Source organism: Muscardinus avellanarius (genome assembly GCF_963383645.1).
Source record: "Muscardinus avellanarius genome assembly, chromosome: 15".
Classification (NCBI taxonomy): domain Eukaryota; kingdom Metazoa; phylum Chordata; class Mammalia; order Rodentia; family Gliridae; genus Muscardinus; species Muscardinus avellanarius.
Window position 1 is genome coordinate 90,241,598 of NC_137801.1, and position 18,613 is coordinate 90,260,210.

Below are 18,613 nucleotides of genomic sequence, written 5' to 3' on the forward strand. Positions count from 1 at the left end.
ATATATATATATATATATATATATATATCGTACTGGGGATCAAACACAAAGGCAGTCTACCAATGAGCTCTACCTGCAGCCTTGTTTTTTATTCTTTATGTTAAAAGGGTCTCACTAAGTTGCGGAGGGCCTTGCTAAGTAGCTAAGGTTGGTTGTGGGCCTGTGATCCTCCTGTCTCAGCCTCCCAAGTACTGGGATTAGAAGCGAGCAGCACCACACCTGGCTCCCCGGCCTTAATTTTATTCTTTATTTTGAAACGGGGTATCACTAAATTGTGGAGGGCCTCATTAAGTATCTGAGGCTGGCTTCAAACCTGTGATCCTCCTGTCTCAGCCTCCCAAGTGCTGGGATGACAGATGTTTGCCATCACACTTGGCATATTCTGTATTTTTAAAAACTAGAAACTATGAATCCCCTTAATTCGGCAGATATTTTTAAAATTATTATTTTGAGGAAGAGTTTTAAATTATATAAACAAATGATCATAATTGCCATCACTGATGAAAGTTACTTCCATGTCCCTGAATTATTAGAAACCACAGACACACACATACACACGCACACGCGCGCACACACGTGCACACGCACACACACGCACGCACACACGCACGCACGCACACACGCACGCGCACGCACACGCGCGCACACACACACAGCTTGGGGAAGATTAAAAGAGACAAGGTTAATCCATCACTTTGAAATGAGGGAGCTCCCCCACTTTGAATAGAAAAATCTGTCAGGGGAATGCCCCATTATATTTGAAATTGGAGACTTTTATGAGAGGAGTTGTGACCGTGGGAGCCTCTGCCTCGGGGTAGGGAAGGGGCTTGACAAAAGGTTTTAGTGAGACCATCGGAAGAAACAGCCTTGATCATCATTAAAATCTACACACGTTTTCTACCCAGGACTAGGCCATGCATCACTCGGGAAGAAGCCTTGGGATGTGTCAGCCGCGGTTCCTGATGAATTGTCTTTATATTTGCAACCACATCTTTGGAGGGAGTCCATATTTTTTTTAAAATGAGGTTTGGTTCATTCTCCCAAAGGCCAGGATGATAATTTTGAGTATGCGCGTGTGTGTGTAATTATGGAAATATAATTTATATACTATAACGTTCACCTGTGTAGGAGACGCAGTGCTTGACGTGCAGTGTATTAGTGGAGGCGCGGACACATCACCCTATCCTGCCGCACGCCCGCGGCCCCCGCACTCGTGGCTGGTCAGCGATGGCCTCCTACCAGAAGCCAAGCGCCTCCTCTTGTTTCTCGGTGCATCTTGCTGAAGGACTGGCTCACTTACCAAGAGAAGTCAAGAGGAAACAAGGAATCTGTCTAGGAAAGAATTATCGCGTCACATTCTAAGTGAGCCTTGATCCGGAGCTCTCCTCCTCCTCCCAGCAGATGCCAAGCCCGACTCTCAGCTTTTGTGAAAACCCCAGAAGCATTCCAGACGGCCACATGGCGGCCGCTCTTGGAACAGGCAGACCTGTGTGTTGTCATGAGGAAGAAGGCTCCTTGCTCAAAATAAACGCGCTCAGATCCAACCCGCCCCCCCCCCCCCCAGAGGACATACTTCTCACCTGTGTGCACCAGATAACCCCGCTGAGCGAGAGGTTTCACCCCCAAGAAGCACTGACCCGGGCTGGATCGCACGGCCAGTTATTGCTCCATCACAAAGCACTCAGAAGCAGGGCAGAGTTTACCAGGTGCCGCCAGCCCGCTGCGGGGACGCCGCCACATCTCCCGCGGGGCCCCCTGCAGGTACTTCCCTGTGGAGACGCACTGGGCTCCATCTCTACCTCCTGAGGTCTCTGACACACACGCACGCACACACACCATGTGCACACATGCACACCAATCTCAGGAAACAAAAACCCCAAAACCCAACCAAACCCCACAAGGGTCTGATCTAGTCTAGAAAACAACTGTATGTATTCCCGTTGGGTCATTTTCCTGCGGCCAACAACTCAGGCAGGATGCGAATTCAGTTTGCTTTGCATGAGATTTACGTAGATCACTTAAAAACGTGGCCAGAAAACAAGTCGAAGCAGGAAAAGAGGCCAGGTGTGCGAGCCCATGAGGGCACACCTGAAGTCCTTCAGAGACGCGACTCACAGTGAAATGGCACAGGAAGGGCAAAGAAACCACTAACAACGAACGAAGCGCTTGTTTGTAGAAAAATGAGCTCAGCTCGCAGCCAGTTCCAGAGTCAGAATTTACTACACCATTCGGCCCCCGAGTTTCTTGTCTCTTGTTTCATTGTGCGACGAGGGATTCTTCATACTTTGTGTGAAATACAACACGGCGATTTTTGCAGTAATAAACTCTACACATGCATGACAAACCCAAGCATGCAAAATGTTTAACATCGCAGTTCAGAGACTTTAGGGCCAAATCCAAGCATGAATTATATGCCGCTATAAATAGGGTTCAATGCTTCATAAAGCAATTTATAGTTCATAAAAATGACAAAATGTACCTGTCAGGTGTAGAGCGGAGAGCAGTTCTCTGGGTTGCCTGCTGGAAGAAAGGGCAGAAGTGTTTATTTAATAGTCTGACTTTCAAATTATGTGCTCAATCAAGGCTTAAAAAAAATACCCTCTGTTACACCCTTTTTTTTTTTTGGTCATGTGGCCAAATTTCAAACTACTACCAACATAGAAGAGCATCCCAGAGAGAAGGGCTCCATGGCAATGCACACACCTGCCAGCAGGGGGCGAAAGACCAGAGCTAGGCTTTCCTTTCTCTGTGAAATTGTTTTCCCATCGCTTTATTCTCTCCTTTCCGGTAAGGAAAAAGGATTGTTTGGCCTTTTGTAACTTTTTTCCCCCCCAAAGAAGGTTGCAATTTTTGACTTGCTTTTCAGACTTAATGAAACCATCCCCACAGTTTGAAAACGGAATGCCGACTGCAAATCCCAAATATTATGGAATTATGGATAATCTTAGATATAGTAATGACACTGTGACTTTTTTCTTTGTGCTGCACTGAGAACTGAATCCAGAGGCACTCTGCCTCTGAGCTACCCCCCTCCCAGCTCTTTTTATTTTTTTATTTCAAAATTGAGGTTCTTGCTACGTTGCTGAGGCTGTCCTCTAACCTGCAATTCTCCTGGATATTGTGATTTTTTTAAAAGTGCTTTCTTACGCCGGGCGTGGTGGAGCACGCTTGTAATCACACACACACACACACACACACACACACACACACACACACACACACAGAGTTCTTTTCAATATGAAATGAGAAGTGTGTTCCTTCCCCGTGCAGAGATGACCTGAATCACATGAAGCCTTCACCTTGCCCTCGCTCAGTTCAGCAGTTAACGTGGCTGTCTTGCGTCGTGACTATGACCACCCATACTCTCCCCTCCCACCAGATTGCTTTAAAACAAGTTCCGACATCATATCCTATTAGGGTAAATATTTCAGTATGGATCCCTAAGAAAGCACTTTTTTTTTTTTTTTTGGTGGTGCTGGGGTTCCTGGAAACCCTTCTACCTCCAGGCTACACTCCCAGACCTATTTTATATTTTATTTGGAAACAGGGTCTCCTAAGCCAGCGCGGCTGGCTTCGAACCTGCGCGATCCTTCTGTCTCTGTCTCCCAAGCGCGGGGATTACAAGTGTGCACCACCACGCCGGCTTTAATCTTTATTTTGAAATAGGGTCTCCTTGAGTTACAAAGGGCCTCGCTAAGTAGCTGAGGCTGTCCATGAACTGCAATCCTCCGGTCTCAGCCTCCCGAGTGCTGGGATTACAAGTGTGCGCCACCACGCCCGGCTTCCTTCTCTTAGAACAATAGTGAAATGTAGGTCCAGAAATCTCGATATAGATATAGATGTAGATGTCCTTGTTACTGGCTACAACGGATGTCTTCTACATCACTGGCACTTTTACACTTTTATTGACACACTGTAATTATATACTGTAGTGAGATTCAAAGTGACACAGCGTGCGTCCCGGGGCCTCTCTCCCCCCACACGTCCTGCTCCCCTCCTCCCCTTCCTGTGAGCGAGCCTGGCGGCGAGTCCTTCTCAGGTGGACGTGGCAGGGTGTGAACCATCCTCCGCCTCACATGTCCAGCTATCTCCTCCCATTGGCTCCTTGAGCCGCACACACTCAAAACTCACGCCCTGTGGCCCCCGCTCTGGACCACAGTCCCGCCACGTCCACCGTCCACGCCAAGCACTCAGCTGGGAAGGTAGGCTGGTCCTCCACGCCGCCCCCCTGCCCCACCCAGCCAGAGGCCACGGCCCGCCTTCGGCCTGCACAGACAGCAGGGCTCTGTCCATCTCCAGCGCTAGCATTGCTCTTGCCCGGGTCACGAGGACGGCCTCGGACTCCGTCCCCCGCCCAGCTGCTTCCCCACGACGAAGCCAGGGTGGTGAGTGACATGGCACGCACATCGCCCCTTGTTCAGGCAGAGGCTCACAGGAAGTTGCGTGGAATATTCAAGAACGCCTCATCCAGCTCCCTCGTGCAAACCCCCGTGGCTCCTGTTGGCCTGTGGCTGGTGTCCACTGCCCACACTGGGCCTCTGAGGCCCTTAAAACTGTCCACCGCAGGCCGCGCTGCCCCACAGGGGCCTCTTGCTGTCTCAGCCGAGCTGGGGTCTAACCCTGCTCCCGGCCTGTGCACCAGGCTTCCCGGTGGAGCCTCTCCCTCGCCCCCTTCCCACCCCCATAACTCCGTGCCTCTGGCCGCGCCTGTCACTCCCTGCTGGCCAGCCTCCTTGGACCCTTCGTTCCTCACTGGTGAGTCTCAGAGCAGCCTGCCTTGTGGTCGAAGCTGTTTGTGTAGATGGAACTTTTCACGTCTGCCCCGTTGCCGCAGTGCAGCGGGATTTTGAGCGTCACCACCGATGCGCAGAGGTCGTTCACACTGACTGCCATGCCTGTCCAGTAAGATAGGGCCGGCCTGGCGGCCTCCTCTGAGGTCCAGACTCCGTCTTTGCCTCCTACTCCAGATCCGCAGCCTCGTTGCTCCTGACCCACACACTGCTGCGGCCGATGCTCCCTGGAGACCTTGGCAGGGGACCGTGGTGCACAGAGATGCCACCCAGCGTCCCGAGAGAGGCTCACGCCACGGAGTGCGGGTCTGGGTAAAGGTCTAAACTCCAAGCTGGAGCGCTTTTCTAGGACTGCCTGTGGCTTCCACACCCGCACAAAGCCAGGAAGCTGCCAATCGGAGCGTCTGGGAGCAGGACAGGTGTAACTGCAGGGTGCCCACACGCCAGCCTGGGTGCGCCTGTGTCGCAGTGAGCCGAGGCATGCGGGAGCTGCGCCTGGCCACGCATCTTCACTGGCGGGGCCTTTGCTGCTGTGCACGGCTCCTTTTCCAGCTGAGACGCACACCTATTAACTCAGGTGTCTGCTTACCGTCCTCTGCGCCTATTAGCCCGTCGTACGTCTCGCGGCCTCTGCTTTGACGTGGCATTCTTCATTTAGTCCGGCTGATGATATCTTCATCGTCTATATCCTGTGCTTCCGTTAGTGTATTTCAAGCCACTTGGGAATATTTGCAAGGCAAAGGAAAATTCTTTATTTTTCCTCAGTAATCACAGGTACCAGATGCCTAGAAGTGCTGTCTAGGAAGCTTTTGTTTAGTAGACTCTGACCTCTCCTATTCCTACAGGGCTCAAGGTCAGGCACAGCCAGGAATACGACTTGCTGTCTAAATAAAAGCTCTAATGTGCACCATGGACTTTAGCAAACAAATCTGTGTCAATCACTAAGCCAGACATGAGAGGAGGGGCAGGGAGGGAATGGGGGCCCTGGCTAAGCGCTAATTGGGTGATGTGTGCCTGTATGTCTCCACCATCTTGCATTCCATTAAGATTATGAATACAATGCACCAATAAAGAAAATTTTAAAAAGCTGGGTGTGATGCTGCATGGTTGCAATCCCTGCATTTGGGAGGCTGAGACAGGAGGATCCCAGTAGGCAGACAGCCTCAGCTACTGAGTGAGGCTGTTTGCAACTCAGCAAGAAAGTTTCAAAATAAAGAATAAAAAAATGGGGCTGGGTGTGTAGCTTGGAGGTGGAATGCCTCTGAGCTCCATCCCCAGTACCGCAAAAAACAAAACAAAAACAAAACAAAAACTTTTTTTTTTTAAGGCTGGGGACTGAACCCAGGGGCATTCTACCTCCAAACTACACCCCAGCCCTATTTTTTATTCTTTATTTTGGAATAGGGTCTCACTAAGTTGCAGGGGACCTCACTAAGTAGCTGAGGCTGGCTGTGAACCCACGATCTCATCTCAGCCTCCCAGGTATTGGTTTTACAAGCGTGCACCATGACCCCTGGCAAAATAAGAACTTTTACTTTTTATTTATTTATTTACTTATTTTGGTGGTACTGGGGTTCCTGGAAACCCTTCTACCTCTGGGCTACACTCCCAGACCTATTTTATACTGTTTTTACTCAGAAACAGGGTCTCTTAAGCCAGCGCAGCTGGCTTTGAACTTGTGCAATCCTCCTATCTCCGCCTCCCAAGCGCGGGAATTACAAGCGTGCGCCACCAGAACTTTTAAATAGATTTTATTGATATATATGTAATGGATTATATCAGACAAGATAGGCTTAAATAATATTCTAGTGAATGAACTGATTACTATTAGGGCTCACAGTTCCTATTTTATAAGAATCATAATAATAAACATCCATTAGATGTGATGCTAATTGCCATAAGAATAATACAGCAGAGTATCGTCAATATTTACAATAAATTTAAAGCAGTTAAAGGGCACACATTACCAATCCCTGAGAAAACAGAAGATCTGATGGAGCTGATATCTTCTGTAGAAAGGGCGGAACTGTGGGAATCCAGGAGTTGGACGCTTAATTTACCCAGGCGCGCACTTCAGAATCATTTGTCTGACTGCATTTTATACACTCTATACGTGTAAGGAAGGTCGATTTTGAGAGTGAATCGGGCCACTAGCCCAGTGGGAGGCTTTTCTGGGTGTTCTGGGTTGTACGATCGTGCTAATATAGGCTGCTCTGTAGCAGGGCGCTGTGATGCATGCCTGAAATCCTAGTACTTGGGAGGCTAAGACAGGAGGATCGCGGGTTCAAGGACAGCCTCAGTAGTTTACCAGGACCCGTGGCAACTTAGCGAGGCCCTGTTTTTCATAGCTCTGCATTATTCTGCCTCTATTTTACTTTTCTAAGAATGATGTCACTTTGCCTCTTTGGAGAAAGTCTGACTACCTCCCCACCCCACCATTGCTCAAATGTGTGTCTATTAGGAATTTAGGAATTTGGTAACAGTTTTACGGTAAGTGCTGCTTCGGGCTTGGGGTTTTCTCAGAGAACAATGTCTCCTAAGTTGGATCCTATTGTCAACTGACTGGTCAGGATGCCCTGAGGTCAAATTGTGAGTGAAGACCCAATTTTGGCAAGTCCAGGGTTCCGAGAGGTGTTAAGACAGCCACCCTTCCTGAACACCTTAACTTGCTAGAGATTCCCCATAAGCTATCTGTCCCATCCACTCTGTGGTCCTCTCTGCTCCAAGGTGGTGGCTGTTCTAGGTCCTGGAAGCTGCTGACTTGAGTCAGGAGAAAGAGAGACAGCGTGAGGACCACATGGAAACCGGAGTGCCAGGAGACACAGGTGTCAGGGCTCCGATACCCGACCCCCGCACCCTCAGTGGAAGGCAGTGGGGGCCTCCGAGGTCATCGCCTCCTCTGGTCTCTCCCCACCCCAAGCACAGGGACGGGCTCCCTGACACGTTTTCCTGTCTGTCTGAAGGGACTTCTTCCAAAAGAAACGTAACTGTCTCACCATCTGACTCTTGACAGAAGTGTCAAAAACACACCTGGGAACAAAGGCGAACTGTAGCGAATGATGGAGGGAAACTAGACGGCCCAGAGTGAAGAAGGAAAGTCAACAACAAACTGACCCTGGCCTCCCCTGCACGAGAACCAACGCAAAGCAACCAAAGGCCCGGGAGTTAGGCCGGAAACCGCAAGCGCTAGGAGGGACTGCGGGCTCCACGCTCCGGCGCCCAGGCCCAGACAGTAACTTCCCGCACAGGATGCCTAGAGCTTGGGAAGTTAGACCAAGAAACACCACACGGAGGACATCAAGCTAAAAACGTTTCTGCCCAGCACAGGACACAAGCAACAGTGTAAATCGAGACCCTGTGGAGGGGGAGACAATCTCCGCCAGATGCTCTTCCGACAGAAAGTTAGTGTCTAGAATATATAAGGAACTGAAGCCGGGCGTGGCGGCGCACGCTTAGAATCCTACCCTGGGAGGCTGAGATAGGAGGATTGCAGGTTTGCACCAGCCTCAGCAATTTGTGAGGCCCTCTGCAACTTAGTGAGACCCTGTTTCAAAATAAAGAATAAAATAGGGCAGGGGTGTAGAATGCCCTGGGGTTTCATTCCCAGTACCACAAAAAAGACAACTCAAAAACTCGATACCCCTAAACCATCTCATCCACTTAAATGGGGGTTGAATTAAGCAGACACTTCTTGAAAGAAGTACAAATGGCCCTCGATTACGCAGAGATGTTCACCATCTCTAGCCATCGGGGAAATGCAAATCAAAGCTACACCGATTCCCTCTCACACTTACACACTGCGTGAGATCGTGAACCAGCACCACCGCTACAGGGACCAGTGTGCACTCTCCTCAAGACGCCGACGCCCGCGGGGCCAGCACACCACTGCTTGTGCCTGTCAGTAGAACTGACACTTGCGTGCCCAGCGGTCACAGCAGAACCCGCAATAGTGAAGTACGCTTTGAACCCAGCCTAGGCGTCATTAACAGACGGGGGCAAGGAAACGGTGGTGCAGACTCCATGGAGTTTTACTCTGCCAAAAGGAAGAGCAAAATTATGTCATTTGCTGAAAGATGGGTGGAACTGGAGAGCATCATGTTAAAGAAGTGATCCAGACTCAGGAAGACAAGAGTTTTCTCACGTGTTTTCTCTTATACGTGGGACATAGAGGGGAAAAAAAAGAAAAAAGTAATCTCACGAAAACAAAAGGGAAGAAGGAAGGATGGAGGAGGGGAGGGCATGGAGAGGTACTGGGGAATGAAATGGATAAGATTATGTTATATGCACCTTTGAATATGCTAAACAGAACCTGCTACTTTGTATAATTAATACTCACCAACAAAAAGTTAAATACAAAAAGGAAATGTAATTGTGTTAACCCCCTTCCCTTAGGAATCTCATTAAATAGCCAGGAAAAGTGAGCCACGAGGGAGGAGACCAAAGGCCATCACCACACCCAGACAGATTCTCATCAGTTCCTCTGGGGACCAAGCCAAACAAAGAATGGAGCTGGGCCAGCGAGCGTCCCACAAAGCCAGCCACTGGCCTCGGTCTCTCTGGGCTCTGGCCGCAGGTGAGGTTGAAAGCGAAAGGACCAGATGCATTCTGGGTCTCACCAGTTTCAGAAGGGGACTGGTGGGGCACTGGGTGGATGCTAGCAGACCCTGGGACCAGGTTTGCCCTGGGCACGATGGAAGGAAGTGGGCGAGTCATTTCTAAGGTGCTTTGAGGAAAGGGAATTAAACCCGGGGCGTTTTACCTCCAGGCCACACTTCCAGTCCTGTTTTATTTTTATTTTATAACAGGGTCTTGCTAAGTTGCTGAGGCTGGCCTCAAATACACGAGCCCCTTGTCTCAGCCTCCCAAGCATTGGGATTACAGGCGTGTGCCGCCTCACCTGGCAGCCTTCGGGCTCTGAGACGAATCTCTTTCCCTCGGGAGGAGTCTGTACTCCCGAGGAGGATACTGTTCATCTCAAAGGTTGCCAGAAACTCCTGGGAAAGAATCCTTTCTTCTTCCAGGCTTCATGACAGGACACACACATAACAGAAGCGTCTGCCCGGGGTTGGTCTGCGTCTGCCTAGGAACACAGACCGCCGTGGATTCGCCAGGGTGCCAGTCCACGCACACTTTAGGACACTGTGAACAAGCCAAGCCCACCTGCCTCGGGCCCCTGGTGGGCTCTCCCGAGGGTGGCAGAAGCATCTGAATTCTGGGTGAGCACTGCAAGAAGCACTGTACCTCCTTGCAGGGAGAGAGGGTGCACCCCCACACACGTGCTTCTCTGTATATTTACAATCAGAGTGATAGGAGCGTCTCAGGAGTGGCTGTTACACCGAGTGCTGCCGAGCCTCTTGGAAGACTCCTTAGAAGAACGGCATGCATTTCAACTCCCAGGTCTTGGGAGCGGAAAGTTAAGTTTGGCGTGTGGATGGGGACACTGTGGGTGCTGCTCAAAGTCACCTTCCGCATGGCTTCTCGGCTTGCATGTCTACCTCCCGCAAGTGCACGACATGCACTTTTAGTCCAAAGAACTGAAAGGGAATCACTGGCAGTAAGTGCTGCTGTCTGTTCCGTAGAGCCTAACGTGTCCGTCCACACAGCCCTAGTCTTAGCTGACTTAATGCAGTGACCGTGCTATGGGCTGATCATATTTAGGGGTTGAAGCCTCTCTGCACAAAGGAGCTGCTGATGTAGCTTCTTAGCTCGTCTGGGCTAGCTGGGTATTTGGGCACCGCGTGGTCCTGCCTGGTCTTCTGGGCTTTGGTCATCTACATGCTGTTGGGACACACCCTGCCTTCTTAACCCAGCTCGACCTGGCCCAGCAGGCCCTCTCATCCATCTATCATCTGTCTGTCTGTCTGTCATCTATCCATCTATGATTTGTAATTGTCCCACAGTAATCGTACACATTCACTTATGGGCTACAGTGTGATATTTCAGGGCATGTGTACAATGTGTAATGATGAGGTTAGAGTAACTGGCATTTCTGTCACCACAGGCATTCATCATTCCTTTGTTTTGGAAACATTCAAAATCTTCTCTCCTAGCTATTTTGAAATATGCCATTAATCGTTGCCCAACGTGGTTACCCCACTGTGCTGTAGAACATCACGCCATCCCTCCTGCCCCTGCCCCTGCCCCTGCCCCTGCCCCTGCTGGCCACCCCGTCTCCATCTGTCCCCCGCACCCTCCCCGTCACTTCTGTCAACCATGAGTCTACCCTCTACTTCTATAGGACCAACTTTTGACTCTCAACTCAAAAAGTCTCAGGTGGGTGCTGGGACTACTCGTTCCCTGCCTTGTTGAGTTGGCCAAATGTCTTTCGGAACTTTGGAAGGCCTTTTGTTGTGTCGGTGGGATGCTCTGGTGGGGGGAATGGATGCCTTCACTCCCCCCGGCTGAGGCAACCAGGCCGTGTGGTGGAACACAAATGTTACTTTGTTTTTGCATAAGGGCCAGATGAAAGGAACCTGGGTGTTTTGGTAGTTGTAATAAGAAGGCAACCTGCTCACTGGCAGGAGCATGGCTGAATTAGAGACTATTACACGGAGACTAGCCAGCCTCAGAAAGCCAAGGGTCGTGTGAGGAAGCTGGGACCCAAATAGGAAGCAATGGTGAATTGTGCAGCTGTGAACATAGATACACATGCATTAGTTTGGTTTCCTATCTTTTGGGTAGATACCCAGAAGTGGTATTGCTGGATCAAGTGGTAGATTTGTTCCCATTCTTCTGAGGATTCTCCATACTGTTTTCCAAAGTGGTTGCACTAATTTGCAATCCCACCAACAATGTCTTAGAGTTCCCACTTCTCCACATCCTCGCCGGCATCTGTTGTTGTTTGTGTTTTGAATGGTTGCCTTTCTAGTTGGAGTTAGGTGAAATCTCAGGGTAGTTTTGATTTGCATCTCTCTGATTGCCAGTGATGTTGAGCATTTCTTCCTGCATTTATTGGCCATTTGAATTTCTTCTTTTGTGAAGTGTTTATTTAGTTCATTTGCCCATTTTGTTATTGGATGCTTTGTTTTCTTAGTGTTTCTTCAGTTCTCTGTATATTCTAGATATTAGTCTTCTATCGGTGGTGTAGGTGGCAAAAATCTTCACCCATTCTGTTGGCTCTCGATTGAGGTTCTTCACAGTTTCCTCTGCTGAACAGAAGCTCTTCAGTTTCATGCAATCCCATGTATTGATTCTCCTTTTAATTTGTTGTGCCTTTGGGGTCTTGTTGAGAAAGTGTTTATCTGTGCCTATGTGTTGCAGTGTTGGACCTATGCCCTCTTCCAGGAGCTTCAAGGTCTCTGGTTTGATTTCCAAGTCTTGATTCATCTTGAGTTGACTTTTGTTCAGGGTGAGAAAGTGGAATTAATTTCCAATTTTCTACATATGGTTAACCAGTTTTGCCAACACCATTTGTTGAACAGGCTATCTTTTCTCCACTGTATGTTTTTGGCCCCTTTGTCAAAAATCAATTGGCTGAAAGTGTGTGGACTTGTTTCTGGGTCTTCTATTCTGCTCCATTGGTCTGTGTATCTGTTTTTGTGCCAGTACCATGCTGTTTTTATTACAATGGCTTTGTAGTATAGTTTAAAGTCAGGTATTGTGATTCCTCCAGCATGGTTTTTGTTGCTGAGAACTAGCTTGGCTATTCTGGGCTTTTTGTTATTCCAGATAAATTTAAGAACTGATTTTTCTATGTCTGTGAGGAATGATCTTGCTAGTTTAATGAGCATTGCATTGAATCTGTAGATCACTTTTGGGAGGATGGCCATTTTAATGATATTTATTCTGCCAATCCATGAACATGGAAGATCCTTCCATCTTCTAAGATCTTCTTCGATTTCTTTTCAGTGTTTTATAATTTTCTTTGTAGAGATCTTTTACCTCCTTGGTCAAGTTTATTCCTAGGTATTTTATTTTTTTTGTGGGAGATCCTGAGTGGAAGCGTTTTCTGAATTTCTTTTTCAGTGGATTTTTGGTTGGTGTACAGGAAAGCTTCTGATTTTTTAAGATTGATTTTGTATCCAGATACTTTGCTGAATTTGTTGATCAGTTCTCTAAGCCTTTTGGTTGAGTTTGTTGGGTTTTCTAAATATGGTATCATGTCATCTGCAAATAGTGAAAGTTTGAGTTCTTCTTTTCCTATTTGTACTCCTTTGATTTCCTTTTCTTGCCTTATTGCTCTGGCTAGAGTCTCTAGTACTATATTGAAAAGAAGTGGTGATAATGGACATCCTTGTCTCAGTCTGGTTTTTAGGGGGAATTCTTGAAGTTTTTCCCCATTTCATATGATGTTCACCATAGCCAAACAATGGAACTAGCCAAGATGTCCATCAACAGATGAATGGATTACAAAACTGTGGAATAGGTACACAATGGAATTTTACTCAGCCATAAAAAACCTCAATTACATCATTTTCAGGGAAATGGATGGAACTGGAGGACATTATACTAAGTGAGATTAGTCAGTCACAAAAAATAAGAAATCAGATGCTTTCCCTAATATGTGAGAGTTAGGGAGAAATGGGTTATAGGAGGAATTCTAGATGAAAAAGGAAATCCTATAAAGGAGCAAACAAGACAACCTAAAGGAGAAAGGAGTGGGGAAGAGGAGAATCTCTAAAACACACAATGTACTTAAACATATCAAAGTCAACCACTAAGACGAGCAAGGGAAGGAGGGACGGGGAGGGAATGGGGTGGGGATTGGGTAGGGGTTAAATCAGTGATGTGTACATGTCTGTACACATAAGTTTTTTTTTAACCCCAATATGATGTATGAATATAATGCACCAATAAAAATAAAAATAAAAAACAAAATAGGAAGCAAAAGAGCTGTTGTCAAATGAGGAGGGAGCACAGCTGGGGCGAGAATAGGGCGGAGGAAGGGAATCTTTCACTAAGGCTACATTTATACAAGGCTCACTTCCAATCTCGCCAGCATGTATGGGTGGGAGGAGGAGGGGTGGTATGGTGTAAACACAGGGAATACAACAAAAGGTGTGTTTGTGTCACCTGATGTGAGTTACACTGAACCCATAAAAGTCTCCATGAAAGAGCAAGCTGGGCCCGCAGAACAGAAATCTAAGTCTGGTCTCACATTCCGCTCAAACCTTTGCCAATCTGACAAGCTAGCAATATTTGTAGGTCTAAGTAGGTTTGTAATGGGTAGGGAGGAATCTCTTCATGGCACTTTGAAAAGTAGCTACAGAAGAGAACACCAAGCTCGGTCTGGAGCGCGTCAATACTGACGTGAGAATGTTCATCTCCCCGGGGCATGGCTTTGCGGCTGACCTGTGAAAACTGCCCCGCAGAGGAATACGTCGTAACCACACACTTTTCCTTGAACTGCCCTTGACTTTTAAGAGCAAAGTCGGGGATGAAGGGGAGCTACCCAGAGACCTACTGCCGGCCCGTCTGCCCCAGAGATACCCTGGGTAGCCGGCAGCCTCACGGGTTCCAAGCGTCCACGGGACATTTTAGCAACTGCCTGACCTGCTTCTCAACGACGGGCTCGATTCTCTCAGCAACCTGCTGGCCACAGACTTGGTCAGGATAGACCTGGAAGTGCCACGGGGCCTTGGATGCCACTGTATGGATTCCTTTCCATGTAGAAGCCGAGAGAGTCCCGCGAGGCAAGCTGTGTTTGAGGATAAGCAGCCCCCGCTTTCAGAAGAGCTGGAAGAACAAACGCAGAGCTCTCCAGCTGCCTGTCTGGGCCAAACACCTGAGGACCTGTGGGGAGCCCTGACTGTGACAGCACCCAGCCGGGCAGAGACCGATGCACCTACTCCAGAGGAGCCCTGCAGACAGAGGGAGAGGGCCTCTCCTCTGGCTTCCGCTGGAGTGCTGGGCGCCGCCTCCTCCCAGCCCAGCCTGCGGCCCTGCGGAGCCTTCCTGCAGAAGTCTGAGCCCAGCAACATCCCCACCGGCCGCTCTCCTGCTCACTCTCTGGATGGAAAGTGTGGGTGGTACTGACATCCTTCCGTAATGAAAACGTGGCTTAGTTAAAAAAAAATGTAGCTCTTCCTATGAACTTTGCAATTTCACAAAGATCAGTTTCCCGTTGTGGTCATTGTAATGTTTGCCCCAATTTAATGGGTTGACTTTTCACTTTTACCGGATTTTCTGTTTACAGATTCTAATCCGGGGCCCTCGGGCTGAGCTGAGGTGCCTCCCATGGTCCTGGCTGGCTGGACATAACTAAACTGATGTTAATATAAACATCAGCCGAATTACAGAAAGGAGGCCGTGGAAAGTATTGTGGGGGACAGCACCGTAGGCCTCCATGCATAACCCAGGGGCATCCTACCTCCGAGTTGCAATTTCAGCCCTATTTTATTTTTATTTTGAGACAGAGTCTTGCTAGGCTGATGAGAGTCTCAGTACTTGCTGAGGCTGTCCTGGAACCTGCGATCCTCCTGTCTCAGCCTCCCCAATGGGATTAGAAACATGCACCGCCACACGCAGCTGACCATTTCAATCTTGGCAACATAGCCAACTAGCAGAATAAAAGGCCATTGTGTGTGCGTACGTGTGTGCGCGCGTGCGTGCGCAGCCACCTGTTTGTGCTTTTCACAAGTGTTTCTAAGGTACAATATGACAGGACTGTGTTTCATTTGCTTCTGGAGACAGTGAAGTCTCACTCATGATTTCTTTACATGTAGATGTTACAAAGACCTGTAGGCAGGCAGCAAGCTCCCACTGCGGCTCCCGTTGTGCGTCCATATCAAAAGAAAGCGATTCATCAGTATGATTGAGATGGGCATTTAGCTCAAATACAACATTACCACACGACTAAAAACAAAATCAGCCACGTTTTCCCCAGGTTTTGATGAGGTTGGATAGAGGTGATACCCGCAGTTTTTTTGGTATAGTCCTTTAAGGCAAGCATTTCTTGGCCCTGAAAATTCACTTAGAATTTTGTGGTTAAGTGATCATAATGAAACCTACTTACGTGCGATTCCCCCAGACCAACAAGCCGGCGCCTTGCTGGTATGATGCTTAGCAGTCGTCCGAGACTGTTCTCGGGACGGTGTACGGCCACAGGTAACGGCAGCACAGCTCACTTCTCGTGGCGGAGAAGCTCGGCTTGGAGCCTTGCCCCTCCCCCAGATCTGGTTCTGATTACTGCCCAGCTCCTGTTTATACAATCCCACACAGCTCTGGCAGGACTCTAGCACACATACCAGAGCGCTGGCTGCTATGGCTCTCCTGGGAGGTGGATGTCACACCGGCTGGAGGAGCCCGGCCCGAGTCCTGGACAAGCACAATGCCCCCATTTACTCAGACCTGGCGGGCCGAACGCAGATCGGCTCTGTGGGTGCGACATTTCCGCAGGCCAAGAGCTTCAGCACCAACCAAGCACACCCAGGGAAGTGGAGCCCGTGGAAAGCGCCTGGGTTTATTCCACGTCTGAGTCTCGAGCCGCCAGCTCGTTCGCTCACGGATGGGCGTGCGCTCTCAATGGCTTCAGAGGGCGTTCCTCGCCAACCTCTGCTCCTCCTTAAGCACTGTCATTTTAAAGAGGAGCAAGGGGCTGATGCAGGCTCCCATTACAGCTGCGATCTGCTTGTAATGTTTTAGCCACCCCAACGGGCTCCGAGTGCCCCAGTGACTTCTACGATCCAGCCCGAGAACTAGACGGGCTTGCTTCTTGACCCACTCCTCGTGAATCCAAGGGGGACGAGGTGTGCTCTGGGGCTCAGCGCAGCCTCGCCTACAATCCTGACATCTCCTTGAAGTGAGAGTGCCTTTAGATGGCTTCGGACAGGCGTGATCATTACTCCGTTTATTATAAATAGGAAAATAAGTGGCTCCTTAACTTGCAGATTAATGCTAATGGCCTAGATATCTATTAAATTAATTGTGTGCCCTACAAATACCGACTGGGAATTAAAAGGGACCTTGCTTCATTGTGCAAGAGTAAATTGGGCCAAGAGGGAGATTTCCCTCTACAGATTATATCCAGGGACCACTGCCTATAAAATTAAAATAGTCGGTGTAAGTGGGTAAACCATCCTCAGTTAAAGAGAAAAATGCACTTATCCAATTCAAATGCAAAGGCCGCCCGCTCTGTGTGGATAATGCAGTCGCTGTGAGTGGCAGGCAGCACGGCCATGCAGTTTGGATCCCGGGTCCCTGGCTCCCCCTGAGCTACGCGCTCATCATCTTGGAGGCCCGGCCTGTGGGGGACACGCTGTCGGCTGCCGCGGCAGAAAGTCTCAATGCTGTGTCCCTTTATTCACACAACAGCCGCATGATTCCACCCAGAAACTGCTGTGTCTGCCCTCCCCCGCTCTGCCTGACCTGAGAAGCAGAGTTCATTTTTGCTTTTTTCTCTTTTTGATCAAATGGGGAGATGTGCAATATAATTCATCTCCACCTCTTCCTTCCAAATACACTTAAAAAAAAAAAAAAACCCTCCATGAAGCCGGACGTGGTGGCGCACGCTTTTAATCCCAGCGCTTGGGAGGCTGAGACAGGAGGATCACATATGGTTCAAAGCCAGCCTCAGCTACTTAGTGAGGCTCTCAGCAACTTAGTGAGACCCTGTTTCTAAATAAAGGATAAAAAATAGGTCTGGGAGTAGAGCCCAGAGCTAGAAAAGCCCCTGGGTTCCACCCCCAGTACCACATAAAAAGAAAAAAAGAAAAAAGACCCCTCTACGACTGTGTGTCTCCAGAGTTCATTTTATCTCAAGTCTTCTAATTCCTCCACGTTGTTCCACAGGGCCACTGGCCTTCGGCACTGTTCAACTGAGAGTTACAGAAAGGAGATCAAACAGATCCGCCACACACATCATGCCGTCTTCATTTACTCAGACAAAGAGGAAACCGACTCTCAATTCTTCTGTGCTGCTTCCAATTTGAATCACCCGGTAGAAAAACTCTAAGTATGGCCGTGAGACAACAGTTTCATTTTAATGCCATCCACAAACTTTCTAAGTGGACTCTGCCGCAGCCCCACCTCTGGGGCTACAGTCAGAATCCTCCGCTCTTGGAAGGGAAGGCGAGGGCGAGACCCTGCTTTTGGAGACTTCCATTAGGAAATCGAGACTTGTAAGTCCATAAGGCTGGGCGTAAACAGCCTGTGTAGGAAGTGGCTACTGGTGCTGGACCCTGGAGACCGCAGGGCGATTTTCTCTAACAAGTTATTTGTCCATTTGACTAAAGCTGGTTGATGGTCTTGGGTAATTTGTTGTGGTCAGCTCTCAATAACTTCGATATTTGGATAGCGTGAATTAGAAAAATCATCGTGTTGTGTTCAGTGTTATAGTTCGGGTTTAGAATGTTCTCCCAGCCAGGCATGGTGGCGCACGCTGGTAATCCCAGCATTTGGGAGGCTGAGACAGGAGGATGGAGGTTCAAAAACATCCTCAGCTACTACTTAGGCCCTTTGCAACTCAGTGAGACCCTGTTTCAAAATAAAGAATAAAAAATAGGGCCGGGGGTGTAGCTCGGAGGTAGAGTGCCCCTGGGTTCCATCCTCAGTACTGAAAAAAAAAGTTCTCCCAAAGGCTCCTGTATTAAAAGCATGTCCCCAGGGGGTAAGTTCAGAGGTGGGGTGTGGGTGGGTGGAGGCTGGGGGATGTGGCCGTGGGAATCTATGTCCTCGGTCTACTCGCCTGTCTCTACTTCTGGCCCTCACGATGTGAGCTCAATACCCTTCCACCACGCCTCGTTGCTGTGGTCTCATCCTGGGAGACGGCTGACTATGGCTGGAACCTCTAAAACTGTGGGCCCAAATAAAGCTTTACTCTTCTGAGTTGTGATTACCAGGTTTTTTTTTTTTTTTAATCATAGCAGTGGAAAAGCTGACTGAAA

At 48.8% G+C, this 18,613-nt stretch overlaps 1 protein-coding gene across 1 annotated transcript in view; it reads right to left on the minus strand.

The window, feature by feature from the left end:
- AFF3 (ALF transcription elongation factor 3) overlaps positions 1-18,613 on the minus strand; it is a gene marked incomplete at both ends in the record, with an annotated part of 411,313 nt that overhangs the window by 50,264 nt on the left and 342,436 nt on the right. Inside the window, one exon of the mRNA XM_080711464.1 lies at positions 2,480-2,520. Coding sequence (XP_080567590.1) covers positions 2,480-2,520 — 41 coding nt within the window. The remainder of the gene's footprint in view (positions 1-2,479; positions 2,521-18,613) is intronic.